Source organism: Pelophylax lessonae, assembly GCF_965119305.1.
Source record: "Pelophylax lessonae genome assembly, chromosome: 7".
In the NCBI taxonomy this organism is placed as follows: Eukaryota; Metazoa; Chordata; class Amphibia; order Anura; family Ranidae; genus Pelophylax; species Pelophylax lessonae.
In genome coordinates, this window is record NC_138774.1 from 203,126,088 (window position 1) to 203,152,721 (window position 26,634).

The 26,634-nt window shown below is 46.6% G+C and overlaps 1 protein-coding gene across 4 annotated transcripts in view; it reads left to right on the forward strand.

The window, feature by feature from the left end:
* The first annotated feature begins 2,404 nt into the window (after positions 1-2,404).
* SYN1 (synapsin I) overlaps positions 2,405-26,634 on the forward strand; it is a 253,699-nt gene continuing 229,469 nt past the window's right edge. For all 4 annotated transcript variants that reach the window (XM_082263912.1, XM_082263909.1, XM_082263910.1 and 1 more), the window contains exon 1: positions 2,405-2,907. In XM_082263912.1, coding sequence (XP_082120038.1) covers positions 2,585-2,907 — 323 coding nt within the window. In that variant the 5' untranslated portion in view covers positions 2,405-2,584. The remainder of the gene's footprint in view (positions 2,908-26,634) is intronic.

Below are 26,634 nucleotides of genomic sequence, written 5' to 3' on the forward strand. Positions count from 1 at the left end.
CATCCATAGTCCTATATTGATGGTTTTTCTCCCATCCATAGTCCTGTGATGATGATTCCTCCCCATCTATAGTCCTAGGATGATGATTACTCCCAATCCACGGTACTATATTGATGATTCAAGCCCCTATGATGATGATTCCTCCCATAGTCCTATATTGGCAATTCCTCCCCATCCATAGTCCTATGATAATGATTCCTCCCCATCTATAGTTCTAGGATGATGATTACTCCCAATCCACGGTCCTATATTGATGATTTCCCCCATCCATAGTCCTATATTGATGGGTTTTCTCCCATCCATATCCCTATGATGACGATTCCTCCCTGTCTATAGTCCTTTATTGATGATTTTTTTCCCATCCATAGTCCTTTATAATTTCTCCCCATCCATAGTCCTTTATTGATGATTCTTCCCCATACATAGTCCTATGATGATGATTCCTCCCCATCCATAGACAAGGCTTCCCTATATTGATGGTTCCTCCCCATCCATAGTCCTATATTGATGATCCCTCCCCATCCATAGTCCTATGTTGATGATTAGTCCCCATCTATAGTCCTATGATGGGGATTCCTCCTCAATTTATAGTCCTATAATGATGATTCCTCCCCATCCATAGTCCTATATTGATGGTTCCTTCCCATCCATAGTCCTATGATGATGATTCCTCCCCATCCATAGTCCTTTATTGATGATCCCTCCTCATCCATAGTCCTATATTGATGGTTCCTCCCCATCCATAGTCCTATGATGATGATTCCTCCCCATCCATAGTCCTATGATGATGATTCCTCCCCATCCATTGTCCTAAGATGATGATTCTTCCCCATACATAGTCCTATATTGATGATTCCTCCCCATCCATAGTCCTATATTGATGGTTCCTCCGCATCCATAGATCAGGCTTCCCTATATTAATGATTTCTCACCATCCATAGTCCTATGATGATGAGTCCTCCCCATCCACAGTCCTATATTTGTGGTTCCTCCCCATCCATATTCCTGTGATGATTCCTCCCCATCCACAGTCCTATATTGATGGTTCCTCCCCATCCATATTCCTGTGATGATTCCTCCCCATCCATAGTCCTACATTGAAGGTTCTTCCCAATCCATAGCCCTATATTGATGATTCCTCCCCATCCTTAGTCCCATATTGATGGTTCCTCTGCATCCATAGATCGGGCTTCTCTATATCAATGTTTCCTCCCCATCCATAGTCCTATATTGAAGGTTCCTCCCAATCCATAGATCAGGCTTCCCTATATTAATGATTCCTCCCCATCCATAGTCCTATGATGATGAGTCCTCCCCATCCATAGTCCTATATTTGTGGTTCCTCCCCATCCATATTCCTGTGATGATTCCTCCCCATCCACAGTCCTATATGGATGATTCCTTCCATAGTCTTATGATGATGATCCCTCCCCATCCATAGTCCTAAATTGATTATTTCTTCCCATCCATAGTCCTATATTGATGATTCCCCCCCATCAATAGTCCTATATTGATGATTCCTCCCCATCAATAGTCCTATATTGATGATTCCACCCCCATCAATAGTCCTATATTGATGATTCCCCCCCCATCAATAGTCCTATATTGATGATTCCTCCCCATCAATAGTCCTATATTGATGATTTCTCCCCATCCATAGTCCTATATTGATGATTCCTCCTCATCCATAGTCCTTTATTCATGATTCCTCCCCATCTATAGTCCTATAATGATGGTTCCTCTCCATCCATAGTCCTATAATGATGATTTCTCCCCGTCTATAGTCCTATGGTGATGATTACTCCCCATCCTTAGTCCTACGATGATTATTCCTCCTCATCCATAGTCCTACTGTATATTGATGATTCCCCCCATCCATAGTCCTATGATGATGATTCCCCCCTCCATGGTCATATAATGATGGTTCCCCCCATCCATAGTCCTATACTAATGATTCCTCCCCATCCATAGTCCTATATTGATGGTTCCTCCCCATCCATAGTCATATATTGATGATTCCGCCCATCTATAGTCCTATGATGATGATTCCTCCCCATCCATAGTCCTATACTAATGATTCCTTCCCATCCATAGTCCTATATTGATGATTTCCCCCATCCATCATCCTATGATGATGATGATTCCTCCCCATCCATAGTCCTATGATGATAATGATGATGACTGGTCGTCCTCCATCCTCACTCTGAACACCTGCATCTCCTCTCCGCTTCTTCTGGGTACCAGCGCGCTCCATTCTGCAGCATCACAGGGGGACCCATGATGCAGGCGAGTCACCCTCACCGCCCTGCCTCCCCTCTCCCGCACATAGTACGCCCCTGCTCCGTGTTGTGAGTGCGGTCGGAGGAGCGCTCCACTGTCCCCCGCAGGGGTGAAGGGTGCAGGAGGTACCAAGTGGCGGTGGGGAGGAGGAAGGGGAGGATGCTGAGCTCTGTCGGTCGCCGAGGAGACAGATAGAGGAGCAGCCTGTGGAGTGTCCGTACACACCGCCAGTCTCCGGTCCGCCCTTCCCAGTCCTCGGGCTCCACAGCCCCGTTCCCGGTATCAGCAGAACCGATCCGACTTCATGATGAATTACCTGAGGCGTCGCCTATCAGACAGCAACTTCATGGCCAACCTGCCCAACGGCTACATGAGTGACCTGCAACGGCCGGACCCTCCCGCCCCGCCGCCCGCTTCCGTCTCACCGGGACCCCCCGCCGTGTCCCCGGAGCCCAGCGTAGGAGGGGGAGGGGGAGGCGGCGGCTTCTTCTCTTCTCTCTCCAATGCGGTCAAGCAGACCACCGCCGCCCTCAGCGAGCAGGTCTCCACCGCCGCCGGGGGGGTCTCCGGGGGGGCGTCCAGGGGGGCCAAACTACTGCTGGTCATTGACGAGCCCCACACTGACTGGTGAGACTTTACATGAGAGATATGGGGGTATCAATGAATATTTGGGGGGGGGAGGGATAGAGGGAAGTGGGGGGACAGAGATATGGGGGTATCAATGAATACTTGGGGGGGGGGGATAGAGGAGCATGGGGGGCGGCAGAGGTATGGTGGTAATAGAGAATTACATGGGGGGCGGCAGAGGTATGGTGGTAATAGAGAATTACATGGGGGGGGGCGGCAGAGGTATGGTGGTAATAGAGAATTACATGGGGGGGGGCGGCAGAGGTATGGTGGTAATAGAGAATTACATGGGGGGGGGGGGGGCGGCAGAGGTATGGTGGTAATAGAGAATTACATGGGGGGGGGGGGGCGGCAGAGGTATGGTGGTAATAGAGAATTACATGGGGGGCGGCAGAGGTATGGTGGTAATAGAGAATTACATGGGGGGGGGGGCGGCAGAGAGAGGTATGGTGGTAATAGAGAATTACATGGGGGGCGGCAGAGGTATGGTGGTAATAGAGAATTACATGGGGGGGGGGCAGAGGTATGGTGGTAATAGAGAATTACATGGGGGGGGGGGGGCGGCAGAGGTATGGTGGTAATAGAGAATTACATGGGGGGCGGCAGAGGTATGGTGGTAATAGAGAATTACATGGGGGGCGGCAGAGGTATGGTGGTAATAGAGAATTACATGGGGGGGGGGCGGCAGAGGTATGGTGGTAATACAGAATTACATGGGGGGCGGCAGAGGTATGGTGGTAATACAGAATTACATGGGGGGCGGCAGAGGTATGGTGGTAATAGAGAATTACATGGGGGGGGTGGCAGAGGTTTGGTGGTAATACAGAATTACATGGGGGGCGGCAGAGGTATGGTGGTAGCAGGGAATTAAATGGGGGGGGGGTAGAGGGAAGTGGGGGGACAGAAACATGGGGGTTTCAATGAATACTTGGGGGGGATAGAGGAGCATGGGGGTGGCAGAGGTATGGTGGTAACAGGGAATTACATGGGGGGCATAGAGGGAAAAGAATTATGTGGGGAACATGGTGGAGAATGATGTAGGGAGAGCGGCAAGGACTAATATAGGGAGCGTGGTGGAGAATGGTGTAGGGATTAGTAGAGAGTAGTGTAGGGAGTAATAGGGAATGGTGTGGAAAGTAGTAGGGAGCTTGGGGGAGATGGTAGGGACTGTGTGCGGGATAGATGGTAGGGACTGTGTGCAGGATAAATGGTAGGGACTGTGTGCAGGATAGATGGTAGGGACTGTGTGCAGGATAGATGGTAGGGACTGTGTGCAGGATAGATGGTAGGGACTGTGTGCAGGATAAATGGTAGGGACTGTGTGCAGGATAGATGGTAGGGACTGTGTGTGGGATAGATGGTAGGGACTGTGTGCAGGATAAATGGTAGGGACTGTGTGCAGGATAGATGGTAGGGACTGTGTGTGGGATAGATGGTAGGGACTGTGTGCGGGATAGATGGTAGGGACTGTGTGCAGGATAGATGGTAGGGACTGTGTGCGGGATAGATGGTAGGGACTGTGTGCGGGATAGATGGTAGGGACTGTGTGTGGGATAGATGGTAGGGACTGTGTGCGGGATAGATGGTAGGGACTGTGTGCGGGATAGATGGTATGGACTGTGTGCAGGATAAATGGTAGGGACTGTGTGCAGGATAAATGGTAGGGACTGTGTGCGGGATAGATGGCATGGACTGTGTGCGGGATAGATGGTAGGGACTGTGTGCGGGATAGATGGTAGGGACTGTGTGTGGGATAGATGGTAGGGACTGTGTGTGGGATAGATGGTAGGGACTGTGTGCGGGATAGATGGTATGGACTGTGTGCAGGATAGATGGTAGGGACTGTGTGCGGGATAGATGGTAGGGACTGTGTGCGGGATAGATGGCATGGACTGTGTGCGGGATAGATGGTAGGGACTGTGTGCGGGATAGATGGTAGGGACTGTGTGTGGGATAGATGGTAGGGACTGTGTGTGGGATAGATGGTAGGGACTGTGTGCAGGATAGATGGTAGGGACTGTGTGCAGGATAGATGGTAGGGACTGTGTGCAGGATAGATGGTATGGACTGTGTGTGGGATAGATGGCATGGACTGTGTGCGGGATAGACGGTAGGGACTGTGTGTGGGATAGACGGTATGGACTGTGTGCGGGATAGATGGTAGGGACTGTGAGTGGGATAAATGGTAGGGACTGTGTGCGGGATAGACGGTAGGGACTGTGTGCGGGATAGACGGTATGGACAGTGAGCGGGATAGACGGTATGGACAGTGAGCGGGATAGACGGTAGGGACTGTGTGTGGGATAGATGGTAGGGACTGTGTGCGGGATAGGTGGTATGGACTGTGTGTGGGATAGATGGAAGGGACTGTGTGCGGGATAGATGGTAGGGACTGTGTGCGGGATAGATGGTATGGACTGTGTGCAGGATAAATGGTAGGGACTGTGTGCGGGATAGATGGTAGGGACTGTGTGTGGGATAGATGGTAGGGACTGTGTGCGGGATAGATGGTAGGGACTGTGTGCGGGATAGATGGTATGGACTGTGTGCAGGATAGATGGAAGGGACTGTGTGCGGGATAGATGGTAGGGACTGTGTGCGGGATAGATGGTAGGGACTGTGTGCGGGATAGATGGCATGGACTGTGTGCGGGATAGATGGTAGGGACTGTGTACGGGATAGACGGTAGGGACTGTGTGTGGGATAGATGGAAGGGACTGTGTGCGGGATAGATGGTAGGGACTGTGTGCGGGATAGATGGCATGGACTGTGTGCGGGATAGATGGTAGGGACTGTGTACGGGATAGACGGTAGGGACTGTGTGCGGGATAGATGGTAGGAACTGTGTGCGGGATAGACGGTAGTGACTGTGTGCGGGATAGATGGTAGGGACTGTGTTCGGGATAGATGGTAGGGACTGTGTGTGGGATAGATGGAAGGGACTGTGTGCGGGATAGATGGTAGGGACTGTGTGTGGGATAGATGGAAGGGACTGTGTGCGGGATAGATGGTAGGGACTGTGTGCGGGATAGATGGTAGGGACTGTGTGCGGGATAGATGGTAGGGACTGTGTGCGGGATAGATGGTAGGGACTGTGTGCGGGATAGATGGTATGGACTGTGTGCGGGATAGATGGTAGGGACTGTGTGTGGGATAGATGGTATGGACTGTGTGCAGGATAGATGGTAGGGACTGTGTGCGGGATAGATGGTAGGGACTGTGTGCGGGATAGATGGTAGGGACTGTGTGTGGGATAGATGGTATGGACTGTGTGCGGGATAGATGGTAGGGACTGTGTGTGGGATAGATGGTAGGGACTGTGTGTGGGATAAATGGTAGGGACTGTGAGTGGGATAGATGGTAGGGACTGTGAGTGGGATAGATGGTAGGGACTGTGTGCGGGATAGATGGTAGGGACTGTGTGCGGGATAGATGGTAGGGACTGTGTGCGGGATAGATGGTAGGGACTGTGTGTGGGATAGATGGTAGGGACTGTATGCGGTATAAATGGTAGGGACTGGTAGAAGATGAATAGGGATATCAGATAATGAGAACATTTACAGAAGGAATAAAGGAATATCAGGAAGTGGGGAGAATATTAGGGACAGATGTAGAGATTGTAGAGACCGGGCACTTAGAAGGTGAAGGATAGAATGGTCATCCTCTATGAGTGGATGGAAGGGACTGTGGTATGGAAAAGCCAGATGTTGGCATAGGCAGGATGACAGTGACTGGGAAGATAGAAGATGGCAAGGACTGGCACAGGGGGTGAGGAATGGTAGACACTGGGCACCAAGAAGGAGTAGGGAAGGTAGAGAGGAATATAAGAGCGCAGTGGAGAACTGGGGTAGGTGATTGTGGTTTGCGGTCAGTTGGGGGAGGGGAAATGAGGTTGTGAAGGCTATGGAACAGTGGACACAGATGTAAGGACTGGCTGAGAAGATGATAATGTAGGATGTGGGGGATATACAGTGAAGAAGGGGGGGGGGGGGTAGAGAAATTATGTCACATTAGGATCTGGGGTCCTAGGGAGGCTCTGACAAAAAGGAACATTGATTGATGGGTGGTCAAAGGTCAGCAATATGGTGGAATTGGAGATGTAGAGAGGAGGAGAGCAGGCTTTGACAGATGGGAAATGTAGAAAGATTTATAAGGAGGGCTGAGAATCAGGATGGATGGATGGATTTTACAGCTATTGGCAAGTTAGGACTGAGTGCTTAGGAATCATTTTATAGGACAAATGGGTATAAGAAGAGAAAGTGATATTGTTATTTTTGGGATTTCCTGTGTTGTTATTTTATGTTTAAATTGCCTTTATGATCCCTGATTCTGCACATTGTAGGCATGGATTTCTCAGTACCGATGGCCTTGTTTCTGAAGGGTGATACTGGAAACATGTTTTAGAAGTAAATGTTTTTAGGATCAGTGAGAAGAACTATATTATATGAAAATGCAATTACCTTTAGCAACCAATCAGATTTTTGCATTAATTAAAAGAAGTCAGAATAATGAGGATGAGTTATGAGGAGTTGCTAGGGGATATTTTGCATGACGGTTTAAGCGTTAAACCATTCCCTCGGTGAATCCTGTAAAATAAAGCAGTTAGCAATGTGCAGGAAGACAATTACACTCTATTCTTAAAGCTGCACTCTAGGCAGATATAAATAAAACAACTGAATGCAGCTCTGTATTCATTAATACATAATGGGATTTATTTTTATTACAAGCAGTGTAATTACGTGAATTTGATTCGGTATCAGCCCTGTACAGAAGAGCAGCGTTTGTACAGCAGAGCTCAGAGTGTGAGTGTGAGAAGCCACACAAGGATGTAATGAATAAGTGCTACTTCTCCTAAAGCGGAACCCCTCCCAAAAGGGGAAGTTCCACTTTAAGGACTCGTCCCCTGCTCCTCTTGCACAACTGGCACTTTTGAGGAGTGAGGTGGGGAGCAGGTACCCGATTTTGACAGGTACCTGCTCCCACTTCTGTTCTTGAGGGCCGCAGCGCTCGGGAACAGAAGTTCTCTTCCCTCCCTCCCCCCTGCAGTCTTCTGAGACACTGACAGGTCCCAGAAGACTGCATCCACCAGTCAGGATGCGAAACGAAACTCGCGCACGCACAGTGGGCACCCAGCTGTGAAGCCGCAAGCTGTCACAGCCGGGTGCCCATAGTCAGGGGTGGACTGACAACTCATGGGGCCCCCGGGCAATCAGAGATCATGGGGCCCCCTGTGTCCGCACTCAAGCCACACAAAGCCCCACCTACAAATTGCAGCTCAGCCACATAGAGTGGGCTTCTTTCTGTAGTGTGTAGCCTCTCATGGGGCCCCCGTACTGACCCTGGGCCCTCGGGCAGTGCCCTAATCCCCGAATGGTCAGTCCGACCCTGCCCATAGTAAGGATGCCGGGGCCGCTGAGGGAGGACAGAGGATGAAGACAGCTGGGGTGAGCTCAGCGCCGGACCGTGGGACAGGTGAGTGGCTTTTTTTTTTTAAAGTCAGCAGTTTAACTGTCCCATCCCTGGGTGGGGTAGATCTGGGACAGCCTGGGCTCGGAAGAAGTGGGGTGGCCCTTATTCTGCCTAAAAGACTGAGGACATCTAGTGGCAGAAATTAAGTACTTTGAAGGACAGCACATGATTGAGGGTGATTATGGCAGTAAAAACTGCTCTTTTATTTTATTGTTTATTAGGTTCTTGGTATTTTTTTAAATTCTGCTTTAATTGCTGTTATTGTTTTGAACATGTGAAAGGCGAGACCAGATTGGTTGTTATAGGTTACTGTCATTTGCATATCATTATTGGTTTTAGTGAAGGGGCCAATCTGTCCAAATGAGCTATTCCAGTGATAACTGGAGTTTAATGGGCTCTCGTCTCATGGTTTCTATTTCTTAGGTCACTTGGTGAGGGAGGTGTACACACCCAGGAACCTCAACCTATACTGAAAAGAATATGTTGGCTACTCTTGCTGACTGTCAACTTGTTCCATTAGCTTCAGTACATTCTGAGACATTGATCTGGAACAAGCATACAGTTTAGGAGTTGTGACTTCACTTTGACCGACCTTACTCAGATTGAGCTACACATTTCCCTTTATATGTAGAGCTTTCCCCACAAGAGCTATAAAAATCTGGAATGTCGCCTGAAGGTGGGCTGACCCTTTAAAGAAGGTTGTGACATTTGCATGAAATCCATCAAGGTTTGGTGAAATGTGGTCCTCTGGTAATGCTGACTATACACAGGGATTTTTCTAATTATGCAGTATAGTAGTTTAAATGTTTTCCAGTATCATATGAATTCTGTGCAATCCAGTAAAAAAAAAAAAAAATAGTGCCAAGAGGAATAACCTGATACAGGATTTGACCTTGTGGCCTAGGCAGTCATAGTGAGGACATTTGATTGTAATGAAGTCTAGGCATGTTATTCTCTCATTCCGTGATTTTATTTTATTTTTAAATTCAGTTATTTGGTGATTGTAAGGTAATTGTGTTTTGTCAAAATGACTAAATTAGATTGACCTTTAGGTTGGATCTTAAGGAAGACTTAGATTTTCTATTTTTTCTGGCTGAGGAGTATGCAACTTTTTATTCATTTACAATTGTAATTTTCTAAGAGATTTGTTAATTGTTAAAAATGAAAGTGATAATAAAGTTATTATTATATAAATATTATTTTTTTTAATACATTCCACAAGCTAAGTTTACCATACATGCTGCCCCTTGAGAATCAAAGGTTCTTCTTTCCTCCTGCTTTAGCCGGTCCCGTCAGCAATTGCATCTTTTGGGAGGACCAGTGACATTACTACAGTAATCAGTGCTATAAATATGCACTGTTACTGTAATAATGACACTGGCAGGGAAGGGGTTAACCCTATGGGTGATCTAAGGGTTAAATGTATGCCTCATGCTTACTGATGTGTGTGTGTGGGGGGGGGGGGCTGTGACACAGACAGAGATCGCAGGTTCAGCTATGCTGAATCCTGTGATCTCTCCATGTCTGTCACAGAGAAGATCCGCCTGCTTTGTTTACATAAGCAGGCGGGTCTTCTCACACTTTTCCCGATGATCGGGGAAGGGAGGCGGCGATTGCAGCCTCTCCTCCTCCAGCCAGACTCCCGCTGTGTCTAAACACAGCGGGAGCGAGCCCCCGGAAGCACGTGCGCGCCGCCGAGACCACGAGGAATCTAGCGACGTAAGTCTACATTGCTGGAACCAGGGGAGCCGCACTGCCGCAGTAGGATTACCATGAGCAGTCGGCAAGTGATTAAAAGAGAGGTATGGGTTTAAAAAAATAAACAAACAGTTATACTCACATGGGTGGATGCATCGATCCGATCTGTCCTATGCCACTTTATTTGGAATGGAGCCTGATCGCTCAGATCTCAGTCTTCAGTAAGCAGATAGCCGGTGACTGTTAATGCTGACTGTCTCTGCTCTGCCCTCTAGCGCTCACTGAAATGCTGGACTGTGGAGGGGTGGGAGTGGCTGGCTCAGTCTCCCAGTGCCTTGCTGTTGGGACTGGCTGAATGACATCAGCTGACAGCGGGCTTTAGAAAACGAGTTACAGGAGTACAGAACGAGCTGCACTCCTGTGATCCCCAGGAGAAGTACAGCCAGAATATCTTTGACTATACTTCTACTTTAAGCTCAAAGGGTTCTATGGAGCCACCCCACAATCCAGATCTGTTCCAGAAGCGTTTCTGTATGCACAGTTTTAACCCGTTTCTGATGTGTTCCTGCGCATTTTTGCTGTTTTTCTTCTTTTTTTCCCTATACTGGAGTTCCCTGCATTCCAATGCGTTTTTGATGCATTTTACCACGTTCCAGTACAGTCCATTGCAGGAAAAATGCAGCATGTTCTAATTTTTTTTCATGGAACTGGAATGCCCTGGAACTGACTGCACTGGTGTGAACTATGCCATTGGAAGCCATATAACCTACTTTCCATGCGTTTTTGATGCTGAAAAAAAAACGCACTGACTGGATTGCATGTGGTGTAAACTTGCCCTGAAGCTGAATGGATAGTTTGCTCAGAGACCTGAAGCCAAAGAATGGCTTTCTCTGAATGGTGACTTCACCACCCTGCCTCTCCACCTCGTTCAATCAGAGAATCAAGAAAATGAGAAAAATGTAGGAGGAGCTGTGAATGGCACCTGTGCTGAATGGACGACTCATTGTGGTTACTATGCAGCAGGTTGACTCCTCGGCACAGGACCCAGAAGGCAGCGACAATTACTATAGTTGTAGCAGCGACTAGTACAATGATTTCTAGCTTCCACAGGTATGGAATATGTACTGTATACTTACATTGGTCCATCTGGACCAATGTAACTATGCATAAAAAAAAAAACATACCTGGAATTCAGATAAGTAGTAGAGAATGTTTACCAGGCTGGTTAGCATGTGTGTATTAAAAAAACGTTCTGAACATTTAATGCTGCTTTAAAGCCTTTGTAAAGCTTAATTTTTAATTCTAAAATACCAAACATAATATGCGTACCTGCTCTGTGTAATGGTATTGCACAGAGCGGCCCTGATCCTCCTTTTTTGGGGTGCCCCAGGATCCTCCTCCTCTGTATGCGCTACCATAGCAAGCCGCTTGCTATGGGGGTGCATGGGCAGGCTTGCTCCTGAGACAGGCTGTGTGTGTCTATAGACAAACACAGTGTAGCTCAGCCCCTTCCCCCTCGGTCCCCACCTCACAGTCTTTAAATGACAGCAGCAGGAGCCAATGGCTACCCCTGCTGCCTCTGTGTCCTGTGAGCAGAGAGAGGAAGACCAGGATCGCTGCAGATGGGCACAGCGCTGGATGGAGTTAGGACTCCAGTAAGTATAAGGGGGGTGAGGGGGTGATACTACTACTGGAATATTTTAGACTTTAAAGTAGAAGTAAACTCTTTTTTGCACTTGTACCGACCGGAAAGCCTGCACTGTTTAGTACATGTTCACACTGCATGCAGCCGGTAATGTCACGGGCACATGCGCTCTGAAGTGACGGCAGCCCCGTCTTGTGGTCCGTGACGTCATCATGGCGTGGCCAATCAGATGGCCAGAGTAGGGAATGAAGACCAGGTGAAGAAGCCCTGTCAGCGATGACAGCGTGCCACTGGAGGGCTTCATTCTAAGATAAGTATTTCATTCTTATCGCATATAAGGCCTTTACCTTGCAGGGTTTACAAAAAAAATTTGGTGCAGTTTACTACCGCTTTAATGCAGGGAATGCATTAAGATAAAAATGTTCTGCCTTTAGAACTACTTCAGAAATGTTTTATTTTTATAGTGTGTATGGTAATAGGTCAACAAAAATAAGGAATAAGAAATAAAAAGGCATATCTGGCAGTACAGCAGAACACAAAACGCAAAAATCCTAACTGAAAATTATAATCAAATTGAATGAATAAGAATTGTAATGTGCGTGGCCAGTTTTCATTTACCCCTCGTAATAGTTCTACATACCAGGCTTGTCCTTTTTGTAATTAAAACACTATCAAATCACAATCGCTTGAAACGTGCATATCCTGGCCGCAAGTCGTGACCAATCAGACAAGCACATCATACGGGGTATATATCATTTGGCTCCAGCAAGCAATCCAATCATGTAATCATTATCACAGGCGGTCTTGTAAAACCTTCATATTGCATCAGGATCAAACAGAACAGAAAATCGTATGATTTAGGTCATCTTTAGGTCTTTGCAGAGAATGGGGTATATATACATACTGTATAGTGGGTGGAATTCTGGGTAATAGCAGAACTGACGTGGGAATTAGACAAGGAAATGAGCACAATTTATTCTATTAATGGAAGAAGAGCAGAGAGGGCTCGGACAGCCAGGAGAAAGGGCACAGGGAGGTCAGCACTATAGAACGTGTGTAGGACAATCTGCACATAGGGTAGACTAAATCAGCTTAGAATATTCAATGAATGTTAATGTAAAATGCATTAAATATGATTGGCAAGGGACTAGGAGTATTGATTTAGAAGGCCGATGGCATTAAAGTGGATTTTGGAAAGCAATGTAAGTGAGTGAATAAGTGCTTCTACCAGGCTTGTTTTGTATATGTTTATTTATACAGCACCATACGTTTACCACGCTATTCCAACAGATAAGAATAATTTTAAATGCATTTGCATGTTGATGGATGTGGAGTTTTATGCCACCTTTTCTCAGGACTCCGCATTGTGCAAAAAGTAATGGAACAAATGCAGAAGCTTTGTAGGCAGCACCTTATTGTGCATGCTCTTACCTATTTAGCACATCCCGACTACCTGCTAGTCAACACTCCTCAGCTGCCTGCTGCTACCTAGTTAGTGGAGCACTTTTGCTCAGGGTCTTTTGGCTGGATAGCAGAGTCCCGGAGGGAGGAGATGGCTGCTTCCTCCTCTGTAGAGGTGCCATGCGGCCTCAGGTAGTTGACCTGAGGGCCTGGAGCATAGCAGTGAGGAATTTAACCCAGAGGTCTGGTGAAGCCGACTGAAAGGGGAGACACTGGAGGATCTGATTCTGCAGTACAGTGAGTACAGATCTGTGTCAAGGGTCCTGACCTGAGGGAGGCCACCCCTGCAGCTAGAAGAGTCAGTGGACGGGTGTCAGTAAAGGGGATGCTAGTGAGAATTCGGAAGATAATGTAGATTCACCAGGTCTGTTGCTGGAGAGAAAAGAGCAAGGAGACCCAACCCTTTCCATACATGTTGCAGTATGGATTAAGCAGTGCAGCTGCTTCCACGAGCAACCTGGTGAGACCAAGCGAGAGTTGTCCTTATCCATTGTGAATAGTTACAGTTGGAGTATACCACTATTCCCAGCTCCCATCCAAGTTCCAAAATAAACAGTAAAAACCAACACCCCTGGACTGTTATTGTGTGACAAGCAATTGAGAGTAAGGAGGGATGCGTGAAGTGTTCCCTAAGTGACTGTGTGCTGGTAATTAGAGGAGGCCCAACAAGTCATTATACAGCAAGCCCTATGGGGACAGTGCTACATTAGCACTTCCCTGCTGCCTGCTCCTACATAGTAAGCACTCCTCGGCTGCCTGCTTCAGCCTAGTCAGCACTTCCCGGCTACCTGCTCCTACCTAGCCACCTGTCACTGGCTGCCTTTGTGGAGGGTACCCGAATGCATGCATCTATCAGCAGCAGGGATGACCTGTTCAGTGTAGCTGTACTTAGGAAACTGGAATCAGACTGGGTATAATCACCTACTTAAAAACTGGGCACTTTCACCCCCTTCCTGTCCAGGCCAATTTTCTGCTTTCAGTGCTGTCGCACTTTGAATGGCAATTGTGTGGTCATGCAACACTGTACCCATATGACACTTTTTTATAATTTTTTTTTTTTTTACACACAGAGCTTTCTTTTGGTGGTATTTAGAGCCGGTTCACATTGGGGCGACTTGTCAGGCGACTTGGTCGCCTGACAAGTCGCCTGCCATAGATTAGCACAGGACCCGTTCTAATAGGAGGACTTATAAAAAGGGTCCTGTACTACTTTGGGGCGACCTGGAGCGACCTGCATTGACTTCAATGATATGAACAGGTCGCCCGGCAAGTCGGGTCGCCTGTATGCGAACCGGCTCTAAGACCCCGTTCACACTGGGGCGACCTGGTCGCCTGACAGGTCGCCTGCCATAGAGTAGCTGTGGACCCGTTCTAACAGGAGCGACACAAGTCGCTCCTGTTAGAAAAAGGGTCCGGAGCTTCTTTGGGGCGACCTGCATTGACTTCAATGATATGAAGTCCGTGCCGGCCGCTCCGAGGTTGCCGTGCGAGCTGCGCACCGCAACCTGTAAGGTCGCTCCGGCAAGTAGCGTCGCCCCAGTGTGAACGGGGTCTAATTCACCACTGATTTATTTTATTTTTTGCTAAACAAACAAAAACAGATCGAAAATTAAAAAAAAAAAAAGTTCTTCTGTTAAAGTTCTGTTAAAGTTTTGCAAAAAAATAATTTTTCTTCCTTACTGATGTGCGCTGGTGAGGCTGCACTGATGGGAACTAATGAGGTTGCAGTGATAGGCTGCACTGATGGGCACTAATGAGGCTGCACGGCTTAGGGAGTGAGAGTGATGTTGATTAGGCAGCATTCAGGGGGGCATATCGGACTACTGGCCTTACATTGTGCTTGATGACATAGGAGTGTCTGAAATTGACAAAGTGTCTTAGAAAAGAGGCTGGGGGGGGGGGGGGGGAGTCGGCCTTATAGCATGAAAAGAGTCTGCGGGCGCAAGTGATTAGGTAAACACAAGTTATAAAATGTCTTGTTTCTAATACCCTAGGTATTGACGAGAATGTAACCCTTGCTATGTGGGTTTAGCCCCACTGCAGGGAATTTTTTCTTGTTTTTTCCCAGAGTTCTGCTTCAGTTTGGAGGAGAGAAATGAAGACCTGCACTGGCCCTGGGCCTTTGATGCAGGTATAAACAAACTGTTTTTTTAGGCAGGTGCAGGTAGTTTATCACTGATGTTATATTTTCCAGTTTGATGGCCATGACAGGTTCACTTGAAGTCAGCCTGTTCAGAATCAGATGCCTATAAAAGAAGGTTTCACGTGGGTTGAAAACCCAAGGGCTGCACCAGTTGCTATAGGGCCTGCCCACACCTTATTGGAAGGAAACCTTCATTATTATCTCCATATCAATTATCTTCATTTGTGTCAGTTTCTTGTTTTTAATTGCAGATGAGATTTCTGTTTAATTACTTCCTCTACTAAGCGCATAAACACAATTTTACAGATTTCATCTATTTTCATTGATAGAATTGAGAACATGAGATCAAAACAGTTCAGCTAATTAATGATACAAGCTACACAGAAAAGTGATGTATTAAATAGCATCCAGCTGAACAGGAGACATAGAAAGACCAACTCCCTTTGGTTCATAGCAATAGAGTTTTGTTGTTCCTGATTCAGACCCTCTAAGCACCTTTCACAGGGCGATCCGATCCGCCTGTCAGTTTTTCAGGCGGACCGGATCGGATGCTCCATGCATCCCTATGGGGCAGCGGATATCAGATGAGACATCTCCGCTGACACCCGCTGCTATCCGATTCCGATCCTGTCCGTGGAAACCATATTTTCCATCCATCTGGAGGATCGGATCTAATGAGAATGGACAGGCGGTCCGTTCTCATCCGATCTCCCCATAGAGGACAGCGGGGATCTCTTGTCTCACCATCATAAACGTTTGTCTCATCAGTCCAAAGAATATTTGAACAAATGTCTTGGGGATAATCAAGACGTTTTTGGCAAATGTGGGACAAGCCTTTGTGTTCTTTTTAGTCAGCAGTGGCTTTTGCCTGGGAACTCTCCCATGGGTGCCATTTCTGCCCAGCCTCTTTCTTGATGTTGAATCATAAACACTGGCCTTAACTGAGGCAAGTGAGGCCAGCAGTTCTTAATATGCTGTTCTGGGTTCTTTTATGACCTCCTGGATGAGTCGTGTTGTGTTGTGTTGTGTTGGAGTTGTGTAGTGTTCTTGGAGTAATTTTGGCAGGCCGGCCACTCTTGGGAAGGTTCACCACTGTCCCAAGTTTTCTCCATTTGTGGATAATAGCTCTCACTATGGTTCGCTGGAGTCCCAATGCCTTAGAAATGGCTTTGTAACCCTTTTCAGACTGATACATGTCATTTACTTTGTTTCTCACCTGCTCTTAGATTTCCTTAGATTGTGGCATGATGTGTGGCTTTTTTAGATCTTCAAACAGCTTCTATTTAAGTGATTTCTTGATAGGTCTGGCAGTAATCAGGCCTGGGTGTGGCAAGTGAAATTGACCTCAGCTTTACAAAAAATGTGGTTAATCACAGTTATTTCATTATTTAGCAAGTTTGGGGGGGGGGGGGGCAATTTTACTTTTTCACATAGGGCCAGGCAGGTTTGGACATCTTTTTTCCCTTAATACAGGAGATCATCATTTAAAGCGGAGTTCCACCCATTTTATATTAAGTCCAATTACTGCCATGCCCATCCTGAACGCTTTAATAAATGGCAATACATTTTTTTTTCTTTGTAAACACCTTTTTATCACTTTTCTTTTGCAGGACTTCTGGCTGTGGCCTCCTAGGCGATTACGTCACTGGGGATTTGCAAGGGCTCCAGGGATAGCGGCGTCATGTATCCCAGGAGTCCTTGCGAATCGCCTAGTGAGGAAATCTTGCGTTATTTCCAGACCGGAAATGACGCGCACGGGAGGAACGGGATGTCATTATTGACAGGTTGCTATAGCAACGGGGCAGGACCTTCTGCTGATGCCGCCATTGCTATGGCAACCTGTCAGGAAGAGAGAGAGAGAGATGCTCAGTGGCTTCACTGCGCAGGCGTGAGATTGGGAGGTGCATGCTGGGTAGCCAGCTGCACCGAATCCCGGAAATACACAGGAGCGGGCTTCAGATGCCTACATCCTCGATGACCACTGCCTGCTTCCCAGATCAAATAAAAGATTAGAGATTTTCAAGTAACAAGTATGAGGAAAGTTATGCTAATATCCAAATAATATTGTAAAAGTACTAGGAATCACAGGGGTGCTGTTATCAAAAATTGATTAGGAGATTGGAGCTCCGCTTTAAAAACTGCATTTTGTATTTACTCCGGTTATCTTAGTTTAATATTAAAATGTGCTTGATGATCCGAATCATTTATGTGACAAATAAGCAAAAAAAAATCAGGAAGGGGCAAATACTTTTTCACAGCATTGTATATCAAAAATCATTGAAAATACCATCCATTCCTTTTAAAACCAGGGTTGTACTAAAAGGATAAAGCCAATTCAGCTGCAGTGGGCAGAAATGCGAGCAGTGAATGGCCAGCTTTGGGCCGGCCATAGATGGAGCGATTTTCAAAAAAATCACTGGATTCCCACATCAACACAGCCAGTGTCGACAGGGAATCCTCCTGTGGAGCCATTGTGCTCTCCCTGTGAGTGAGGCCGTCCCTGCCAGGTGAACACAGTGATTATTGCTAGCAGCTATAACAGCCACTGACATTATTCACATGTAAAATCCTGCAGGCTGGTTGTACCCAGTTGATCGGTTGACCAGCGTGGGTACATTTAGCCTGCCCTTTCATGGTTCAAATCTCTATGGCCAGCTTTAGTTGTTTACTGAACATCATGGAAGTTCCATAAGGCCGGGTTCACATATGTTCAGCCGTATGTTCGTGCCTGGGGTCCAGTGCGTGTCTGTTTACCAATTCAAGTGCGAATCAGGTACGAATTTTTGCCTGAATTTGCACCTGAACTGGACCTAAACACACACAGGACCCTTTTGTAATTCACCCCAGACCTGTGTGAACCAGTTCCATTGAGAGTCGGTCACACTCACATGTCATGCGAATTGGATGCGAGGAAACCCACATCCAGTTTGCATATATGTGAACCCAGCCTTAGGTTACCCTAAGACACCATAACCATGACACCATAGCAGTAAAGCAGTATATCCACTGGCCAAATACTGTATGGGAGGTTTAAAACAAATCTGTTGATTCTCCCATCCACACTAAACAGCATAGATGGATGAATCTTTACTGTCTGCTATTTTATTCTGACACTCGGCACCTGCGGTAGTCAGAAAACCTGGACAGTGGCTGTGTCTGATTGGTTGCAGCCGCTGTTTGGCCTGTTTTCCGGCTGGCTCCTTGAATTTTCAGAATGAAAGATGTCTTGCAAAAGGGTGCTAACAGGGCTACCCATGGCTTATATTCCTGATGAATCATTCCACAATTGCTCCATGTGTGGTCTGCCTGAAAGAAATCTAAGGCATTCACTTTCATTTTATAACATCAGCATTGTAAAAACATCACAAATAGTTATTTTTGAGAATCCAATATAAGCTTATTGAAAACTCTCCTCCTTTCATGTTGTGAGTGCGTGGGCCATCTCTTTCCCCAACTTGATGGATTCCCTGAAGCTTTTCCTCTGCTGATCCTTTTGATCCCCAAGGACTACATATCCCATGGTACTTTGCTGTCTGCAAGAAAAGATTCCAGTATTGATACAGAGTATAATAATAGTAGAACCCTCCTATAAATATGTATATTACTTTTTTGGGTACTATCCCTTGTTCTAGACAACAGAATAATCCTTCCTGCCTAAAAGGCAAGAAGGAGAGAGAAAAATTTGGCAGCACATATGGCAGCAACTATATTGCACACTTAAAGTCCCATATACAGGGCCGGTGCTAGACCAGCTACTCACGCCCCCCCCCCCCAAAAAAAAACAAAAATTAAAACAAAATGGGAAGGGTTTAAAAACTCCTCTATGTCATATTCAGTGACCCTGATCTGATGGTTCCTCCATGTAATTCTTTCATACCCAGTGACTCCCATATTCCTCCATGTCACACCCGGGGACCCTGATGTCCCCCTATGTCACACCCAGGGACCCTAATGTTTCCCCATGTCACATTCCGGGACCCAAATATTACTCCACATTGTGCTGTCATACCCACTGACCCCGATGTTCCTCCATGTCACACCCAGGGACCCCTGTGTTCCTCCATGTCGTGCTGTTATACCCAGTGACCCCAATGTTCCTCTATGTCACACCAGGGGCCCCTGATGCTACTCCATGTCATACCCGGAGACCCTGATGTTTTTCCATGTCACACCTGGGGACCCTGATGTTCCTCCATGACACACCTGGGGACCATGATGTTCCTCCATGTCACACATGGGGACCTCAATCCCCCATGGCATACCAAGGGGTCACAATTCCTCATTGCACACCTGGTGACCCCAAACCACTGTTACACTCGTGACCCCTATCCCCCATGTCAAACTTTATGACTCCGATTCCCCATGGCACACCTGGTGACCCCAATTCTCTTTCACACCAGGGATCCTCCATGTCACACAAAGGAACCCTGATCCCCTGTTCTGGGGACACTCACTGGGCAGTATGAAGAGAGTGGCCCGCACTCTGCCCTCCTTCACTGTGATCCTGCTAAATTCCTTCTCCCAGGACGCTCCTCTCCTGGACCACAGTGCTCACCACAGCTCCAACAGGCTCCTGGTGGAGGGAGAAGTAGCAGTCAGAGAGCGACGCACATCCTTCATCACCAACCTCCTCAGACCATTCCGGTACCTCGTCGCTTCTGTTCCAGTAAAGGTGCCGCCCTACAGTGTCCCGAGGTTCAGCTGCTCTCCGCTCCCTGCTTAATATTGACCCAGGGAAATGAACAGCTGCCCACCAGCTCAGTGTAGAGAGTCACCTCCTGCCCAGGGTTTAGGCCACTCAGCTCCAGATGAAGAGGATCATTATGCAGGCAGCACTCCGGTGGGCTCCCTTCCTGCCTCTTGGGCCCCCGCCCCAACAATGGTGGAAATCCAGGGCCTGGTAGGTCCGCCATTGCCCCAGACACCTGGCATCTGTCCCTTCTTCATCCCCCACTGCCGCACCTCCCCTCAGCTCCCAAGGATCATTCATGATAGAGAGAGAATGCTGACTAGTGGCTGCGCCCCTAGGTGCCAATGCGCCCTAGGCGGCTGCCTAGTTTGCCTAGTGGAAGCACCGGCCCTGCCCATATATGTTATCTCCTCATTGCTTTTTGGGGTCAAGTACTGACTCTACCTTCTGACACTCCTCCCCTCTGCACCTTTGTAGTTCAGAAGGGACATTGTGAGTCATTGTCACAGAATTCAAGGCAAGGTAAATGTGTGTGGATTTTTACAAAGTACAAACTTCAAGATTGTTCAGAATAATAGAAGCAGGCTGGAAATATATGAAGTAGAATGTGGAAATTAATATATATTTTTGCATTTTCGCCATAGATACACTTTAAATGCTATATGAGTTGGCCAGGACTAAGCAGTACTGGTAGGGATGTGGCTGAATACTGTACCAAATAGCGTTTAGGGCCCTATGCATTGAGAGACCATTGCATGTGATATATTTCAGCTTTATGTTTTTTTTCCATACATCGCTGTGTCAACAAAGAGATGGAAAAACCACGATTAGATTGGGGATTGCAATTTCATGTTTAAGGGGTATGTTCACCTTTACAGAAAATCTCTTAGGTGAATTTACACTGTAAGGGGCATTACACTGACCACCAATGTAAGGGGACATTACACTGATCACCAATGTGAGGGGCATTACGCTAAACACCAATATACGTGGCATTACATTGACCACTAGTGTAAGGGGCATTGTGCTGACCACTAATGTAAGGGGCATTATACTGATCACTAATGTAAGGGACATTACACTGATTACTGATGTAAGGGGGCATTGTGCTGACCACTAATGTAAGGGGCATTACACTGATCACTGATGTAAGGGGACATTACACTGACCACCAATGTAAGGGGCATTACACTGATCACCGATGTAAGGGGGCATTACACTGACCACCAATGTAAGGGGCATTACACCGATCACTGATGTAAGGGGCATTACACTGACCTCCAGTGTAAGGGGAATTACACTGACCACCAATGTAAGGGGCATTACATTGACCTCCAATATAAGGGGCATTACACTGATCACTGATGTAAGGGGGCATTACACTGATCACCAAAGTAAGGGGCATTATACTGATTACTGATGTAAGGGGGCATTATGCTGACCACCAATGTAAGGGGCATTACACTCATCACTGATGTAAGGGGGCATTAGACTGACCACCAATATAAGGGGCATTACACTGATCACTGATGTAAGGGGGCATTACACTGATCACCAAAGTAAGGGGGCATTACACTGATCACTGATGTAAGGGGGCATTATGCTGACTACCAATGTAAGGGGCATTACACTGGCCACCAATGTAAGGGACATTACACTGATGTAAGCAGGCATTTCGCTGGCCACCAATGTAAGGGGCATTACACTGATCACAAATTTAAACAGGACATTTTTCCACTGCTTCACAATTTAAGGAGGAACTTCTTTAATGGTCACCAATGTAATGGACTCTTCTACTGACCACCAATGTAAGATGGTGTCTTTCTACTGGTCGTCGCATTTTGGCAAAACTTCACTTTTTATTGTATTTGTTTTTTTTTTCTCTCCCTTTTTTTAATTGTGTCCTTTAAATTGCGAACAGGGGGGTATTGGAATATATTGTACATTTACCATATGTTATGTTTTTTTAAACTTTCTGCAATTTGTTATTCTCACTAATGCACCTGGAGCTGTAAAATTATCTGCAGGGCTTCCCTGATTTTAAGGGTTTCACCAGGTCAAAAAGGGACAGGCCGAGGGATGTTCTTTGCTGCCTGCATAACTATTGAAGAGGACATTTTTCAGAGAGCCTGGAGGAAAGGGCCCATAGACTTTGATGGGGCTCAGATCCTTCTTTTACCCAATGTCTCCAGGAGAACCTTACAAATGTGTGGCTGCATTAAACCGCTGCTGGAAAAGTTTAAAGAGCTGGGGATCACTTACAAGCGGGGTCACCCCTTTCACCTTATAGCGTGGAAGGATAACCGGTCTTACGTGCTGAGACATCCCTCGGAGCTGACAGCATTTTGTACCGCACTGGAAATGTAGCCAATTTCCCTCCCTAACTGGCTGGCCTTTGCCCTGTCAATGGGGACTCATTCAGGGGCCCCAAGAGGTAGGCAGCAGATGTCGAGACAAAACCGCCGACCCAGATGCAGGAGATCACAGGCTCCCCAAGACCACGAACCTTGATTCCTCTGCCTTCGTTTCTTATGCGAGAGATGAGTTTACCTCCCTTAGGTTGATGCCTTAGTTGGAGAATATACTTCCCTGTGCTTCATTTAAATCAGTGTCACTACACCCACCCCTTTCTTCTTTTTTTTTTTTAATATTCCCTCCACCGTGTTGGGTCCAATGGGCCTAACCTGGGGACCTGGAGGACTTACCGCGGAGGTGGCTCCCACGTGTGCCAGCAAGGTTTATTCATGACTAATATTATTAGGGGACAGACTCATGCTTGCTTTTACTCTGTTTGCAGTGCCTAATAAGTAACATTTGTGGGGGGCCCCCGGGGTTTTTTTTTTTCATACCCTTCCCTCCTCTACAATAAGATAGGTGGGTCCTCTCTGGGGGCCTGAAGGATGGGCCTCAGAGAGGGCTCCCTCATGTGCATGTGGGGCTTTTTCTTGCCTGATCGCAACTGTAGACTGATTTGTATATGCTTTCATTCCGTTAACAGTTTATATATGTCGTGTGGGGGGGGGGGGGTGTGTGTTGAACATGGGGACCAGGGTTGCTGTTCCTCCTCCCTGGGCGCAAACCTGAGGGGGAGGGACGGCCCCTAGGATATAATGTATGCACGGACTGATTCTCTGAATTTTCCTACAGTCCTCTCTATTGCTGTTTGTTTACCTTATGTTGTTACCCACCCTGTAGAAGTTTGTTTATCTGCTGACCTTTTGAGTTTCAAAAAATTCCAAAATTCAGAGCCCTTCTCCTGGCGGAGAGGCAGGGTTTTGGGCTGCCGGTGGCAGCAAGGTACCTTTTCCCTCCCCACCCCCCCTTTTTTTTTTCATCCCCCTTCCTCCCTGCTTCTCTGCTCTCTACCTTATACATTATCCCTTTTGTTCTCTTTTCTTCCTAATACTCCCCTTCTTCTTTTAGAGCACGTATGTGCTTTCCACCCCTTTAATCTCTGTAAGAGAAAAAAGCTCTTCTTAGGTATGTTTATCCTGTAAAGAAAGAGAGTTCACTTGTTTGTTTTTCGTTTTGCATAAAGGGTGGCAAGGGGGGTCCTTGCTGGGCCAAAAGAAAGATCCCGGCGGGACTTTCTCCACACCCTTGATACTGTTGTTATAGGTCTTTGGTGTTCACTCTCCTGATGTTGTATTTATGGGATTACATTACGGTGTTATTTACTCCTTACATGAGACCTGTATAATGACAATGTTTGTGACCGCCATATCTAAAATACTATGTGTTGTAGCTACATGACTCATGAAGGTTGTTATATTGTACTGTTTGTGATCCCTGTGATTTTTGTCCTTTATTTCATACCTTTAAATAAAGAATAAAAAAAAAAAAAGAAGGTTCTTATCCAAGATTTTACAATACATGGCCCTGTCCATTGGCCCCTTAATGCCGCAAAGTCGGTCTGTGCTTTTAGCAGAGAAACAGCCTCAAAGCATAATGTTTCCACTTCTGTGCTTGACTGTAGGGATGGTGTTCTTATGGTCATAGTCCTCATTTTTCATCCTCCAAACAAAGCGAGTCGAGTTAATGCCAAAGAGCTCAATTTTGGTCTCTTCTGACCACAGCACTTTCTCCCCATCCTTCTCTGAATCATTTAGATGTTCATTGGCACACTTCAGATGGGCCTGTACATGTGCCTTCTTGAGGAGGGAGACCTTGTGGGCGCTGCAGGATTTCAATCCATGGTGGCGTATTGTGTTATCAATGGTTTGTTTGGTGACTGTGGTCCCAACAGCCTTGAGATCATTCACAAGCTCCTCCTGTGTAGTTCTGGGTTCTCATTATCATCCTTACCCCATGAGGCAAAATCATGCATTGAGCTCCAGTCTAAGGGCGATTGATGATTATTTTGTATTTATTCCATTTGCAAATAATCGCTCCAACAGTTGTCTCCTTCTCGCCAAGCTTCTTGCTGATGGTCTTGTATCCCATTCCAGCTTTGTGCAGGTCTACAATCTTGTCCCTGACATCCTTTGACAGCTCTTTGGTCTTGCCCATAATGGTGAGGTTTGAATGGAAGAAAGAGATTCTGTAGACAGATGTCTTTTATACACATCACGAGTTGTCATTAGGAGCACCTTCTTAAATGGGGACAGGACTAACCTGTGTTCCACATGAGCATATACTGTAGCCAGTCTGTGGGAGCCAGAATTATTGTTGGTTGGTGGGCGATCAAATACTTATTTTATTCACTAAACTGCACCTTAATTGATAACATTTGTATCATGTTTTTTTTACATTTTTGGTTGATATTCCGTCTCTGTCATTTAACATACACCTATGATAACAATTATAGACCCTTCATTTATTTGTAAGGGCCCTTTCACACGGGCACTCCGTATGTCCGCAAATCATCCTATTTTTTTGCGGATGATTTACGGACATAATGTAAGTCTATGGCATTGCAGATGTCAGCGGAATACCATCCGCTGACATCCGATTTTCTTCCTTTCAGTTCTGTTCGGTTTTTTGGAACGGAACAGAACCCTATTTTTCCTCCGTTCAAAAAACGGAAAGGAAGCAAAATCGGATGTCAGCGGTGTCATCAGCTGACATCCGCAATGCCCATAGACTTACATTATGTCCATATATCATCCGCAAACGGATGGGATGATATGCGGACATACGGAGCGGATGACACAAGTGTCATCCGCTCCGTGAAAAAAAAAAAAGTACCGGAGCAAATCGCAATGCGGTCCACTCCATGTGAAAGAGCCCTAAGTGGGCAAACCTACAAAATCTGCAGGGGATCAAATCATTATTTTCCCCACTGTACAAAGCGCATCAGGGTGCATATAAAATGATTAGCACCATTAAAGAGGAAGTAAACCCTCCTCAGGAAGTTGTACCTATAGGTAAGCCTATGATAAGGCTTACCTATAGGTACTGTAAATATCTCCTAAACATGTACCGTTTAGGAGATATTTACCTTTAATGCAGCCAGTGACGTCACTGGCGCATGCGCTCTGAAGGAACGGCTGATCGTGCCGTTCCTTCAGAGCCCCGTGCCGTGACCGTCGGCTCCCGCGCGCGTGCGCGGGAGTGACGTCACCGCGGCTCCGGCCAATCAGATGACCGGATGCCGCGATCCCGGAAGACGAGCGACATGTCATGTCGCCCGTCATACAGGTAAGAGAGCGGCACGGCGGGGGCTCGTTCTAAGGTAAGTATTTCATAATGAGCTAGTATGCGATGCATACTAGCTCATTATGTCTTTCTCTTGCAGGTTGTAAAAAAAAAAAAAAAATTTTAAACAAGTTTACAACCTCTTTAACATGTGAAACTTGTTGAACCATTAACTTGAGAACTTTGTAGGAACAAAAACTCACCACTGGCACCCTCAAGATATATTAGAAACCTACAGATGAGTAACTTGCCAAATTCCACTTTTAACTGACATACTACTTTGGGGTGTACTGGTGTACTGTCCCTTTCTGTAAAGGGAACATGTACTAAGGAAGTCCAATTTAACACCATAGGGGGGTTTTATTCTTCCTCTAACCATCTGTTTTCTTCAGAACCAGAATTTAAGATCCTAGCATGTTAGAATGGTATACTCGTAATATATACTGTATTATATACTCATTGGATATTTGTAGAATGTCTCTTTTATATCAAGCTGTGTTGTGGCATCTCTGTGAACCAATAGTAAGAGACAAGCAACTTCGGCAGACTGTTGTCTCCATCCAGGCTTATTGGTGCTGGGAGAGCGAGGCAGTAAAACGCATTCACTGTGCACTGATACTAAGCAGGAAGCAGAGCCTGCTTAATTGATAGTAAATATGGCTGCCCCATGTATTTACAAACTCTTCACTAAGACCCCGTTCACACTGGGGCGACGCTACTTGCCGGGGCGACCTCGGAGCGGCCGGCACGGACTTCATATCATTGAAGTCAATGCAGGTCGCTCCAGGTCGCCCCAAAGAAGCTCCGGACCCTTTTTCTAAGTCGGAGCGACTTGTGTCGCTCCTATTAGAACGGGTCCACAGCTTCTCTATGGCAGGCGACCTGTCAGGCGACCAGGTCGCCACAGTGTGAACGGGGTCTAAAACATGTTTTTTTAAACAAACACTTATAGGATTAACTGCATTACACAGATCATATTTGTAT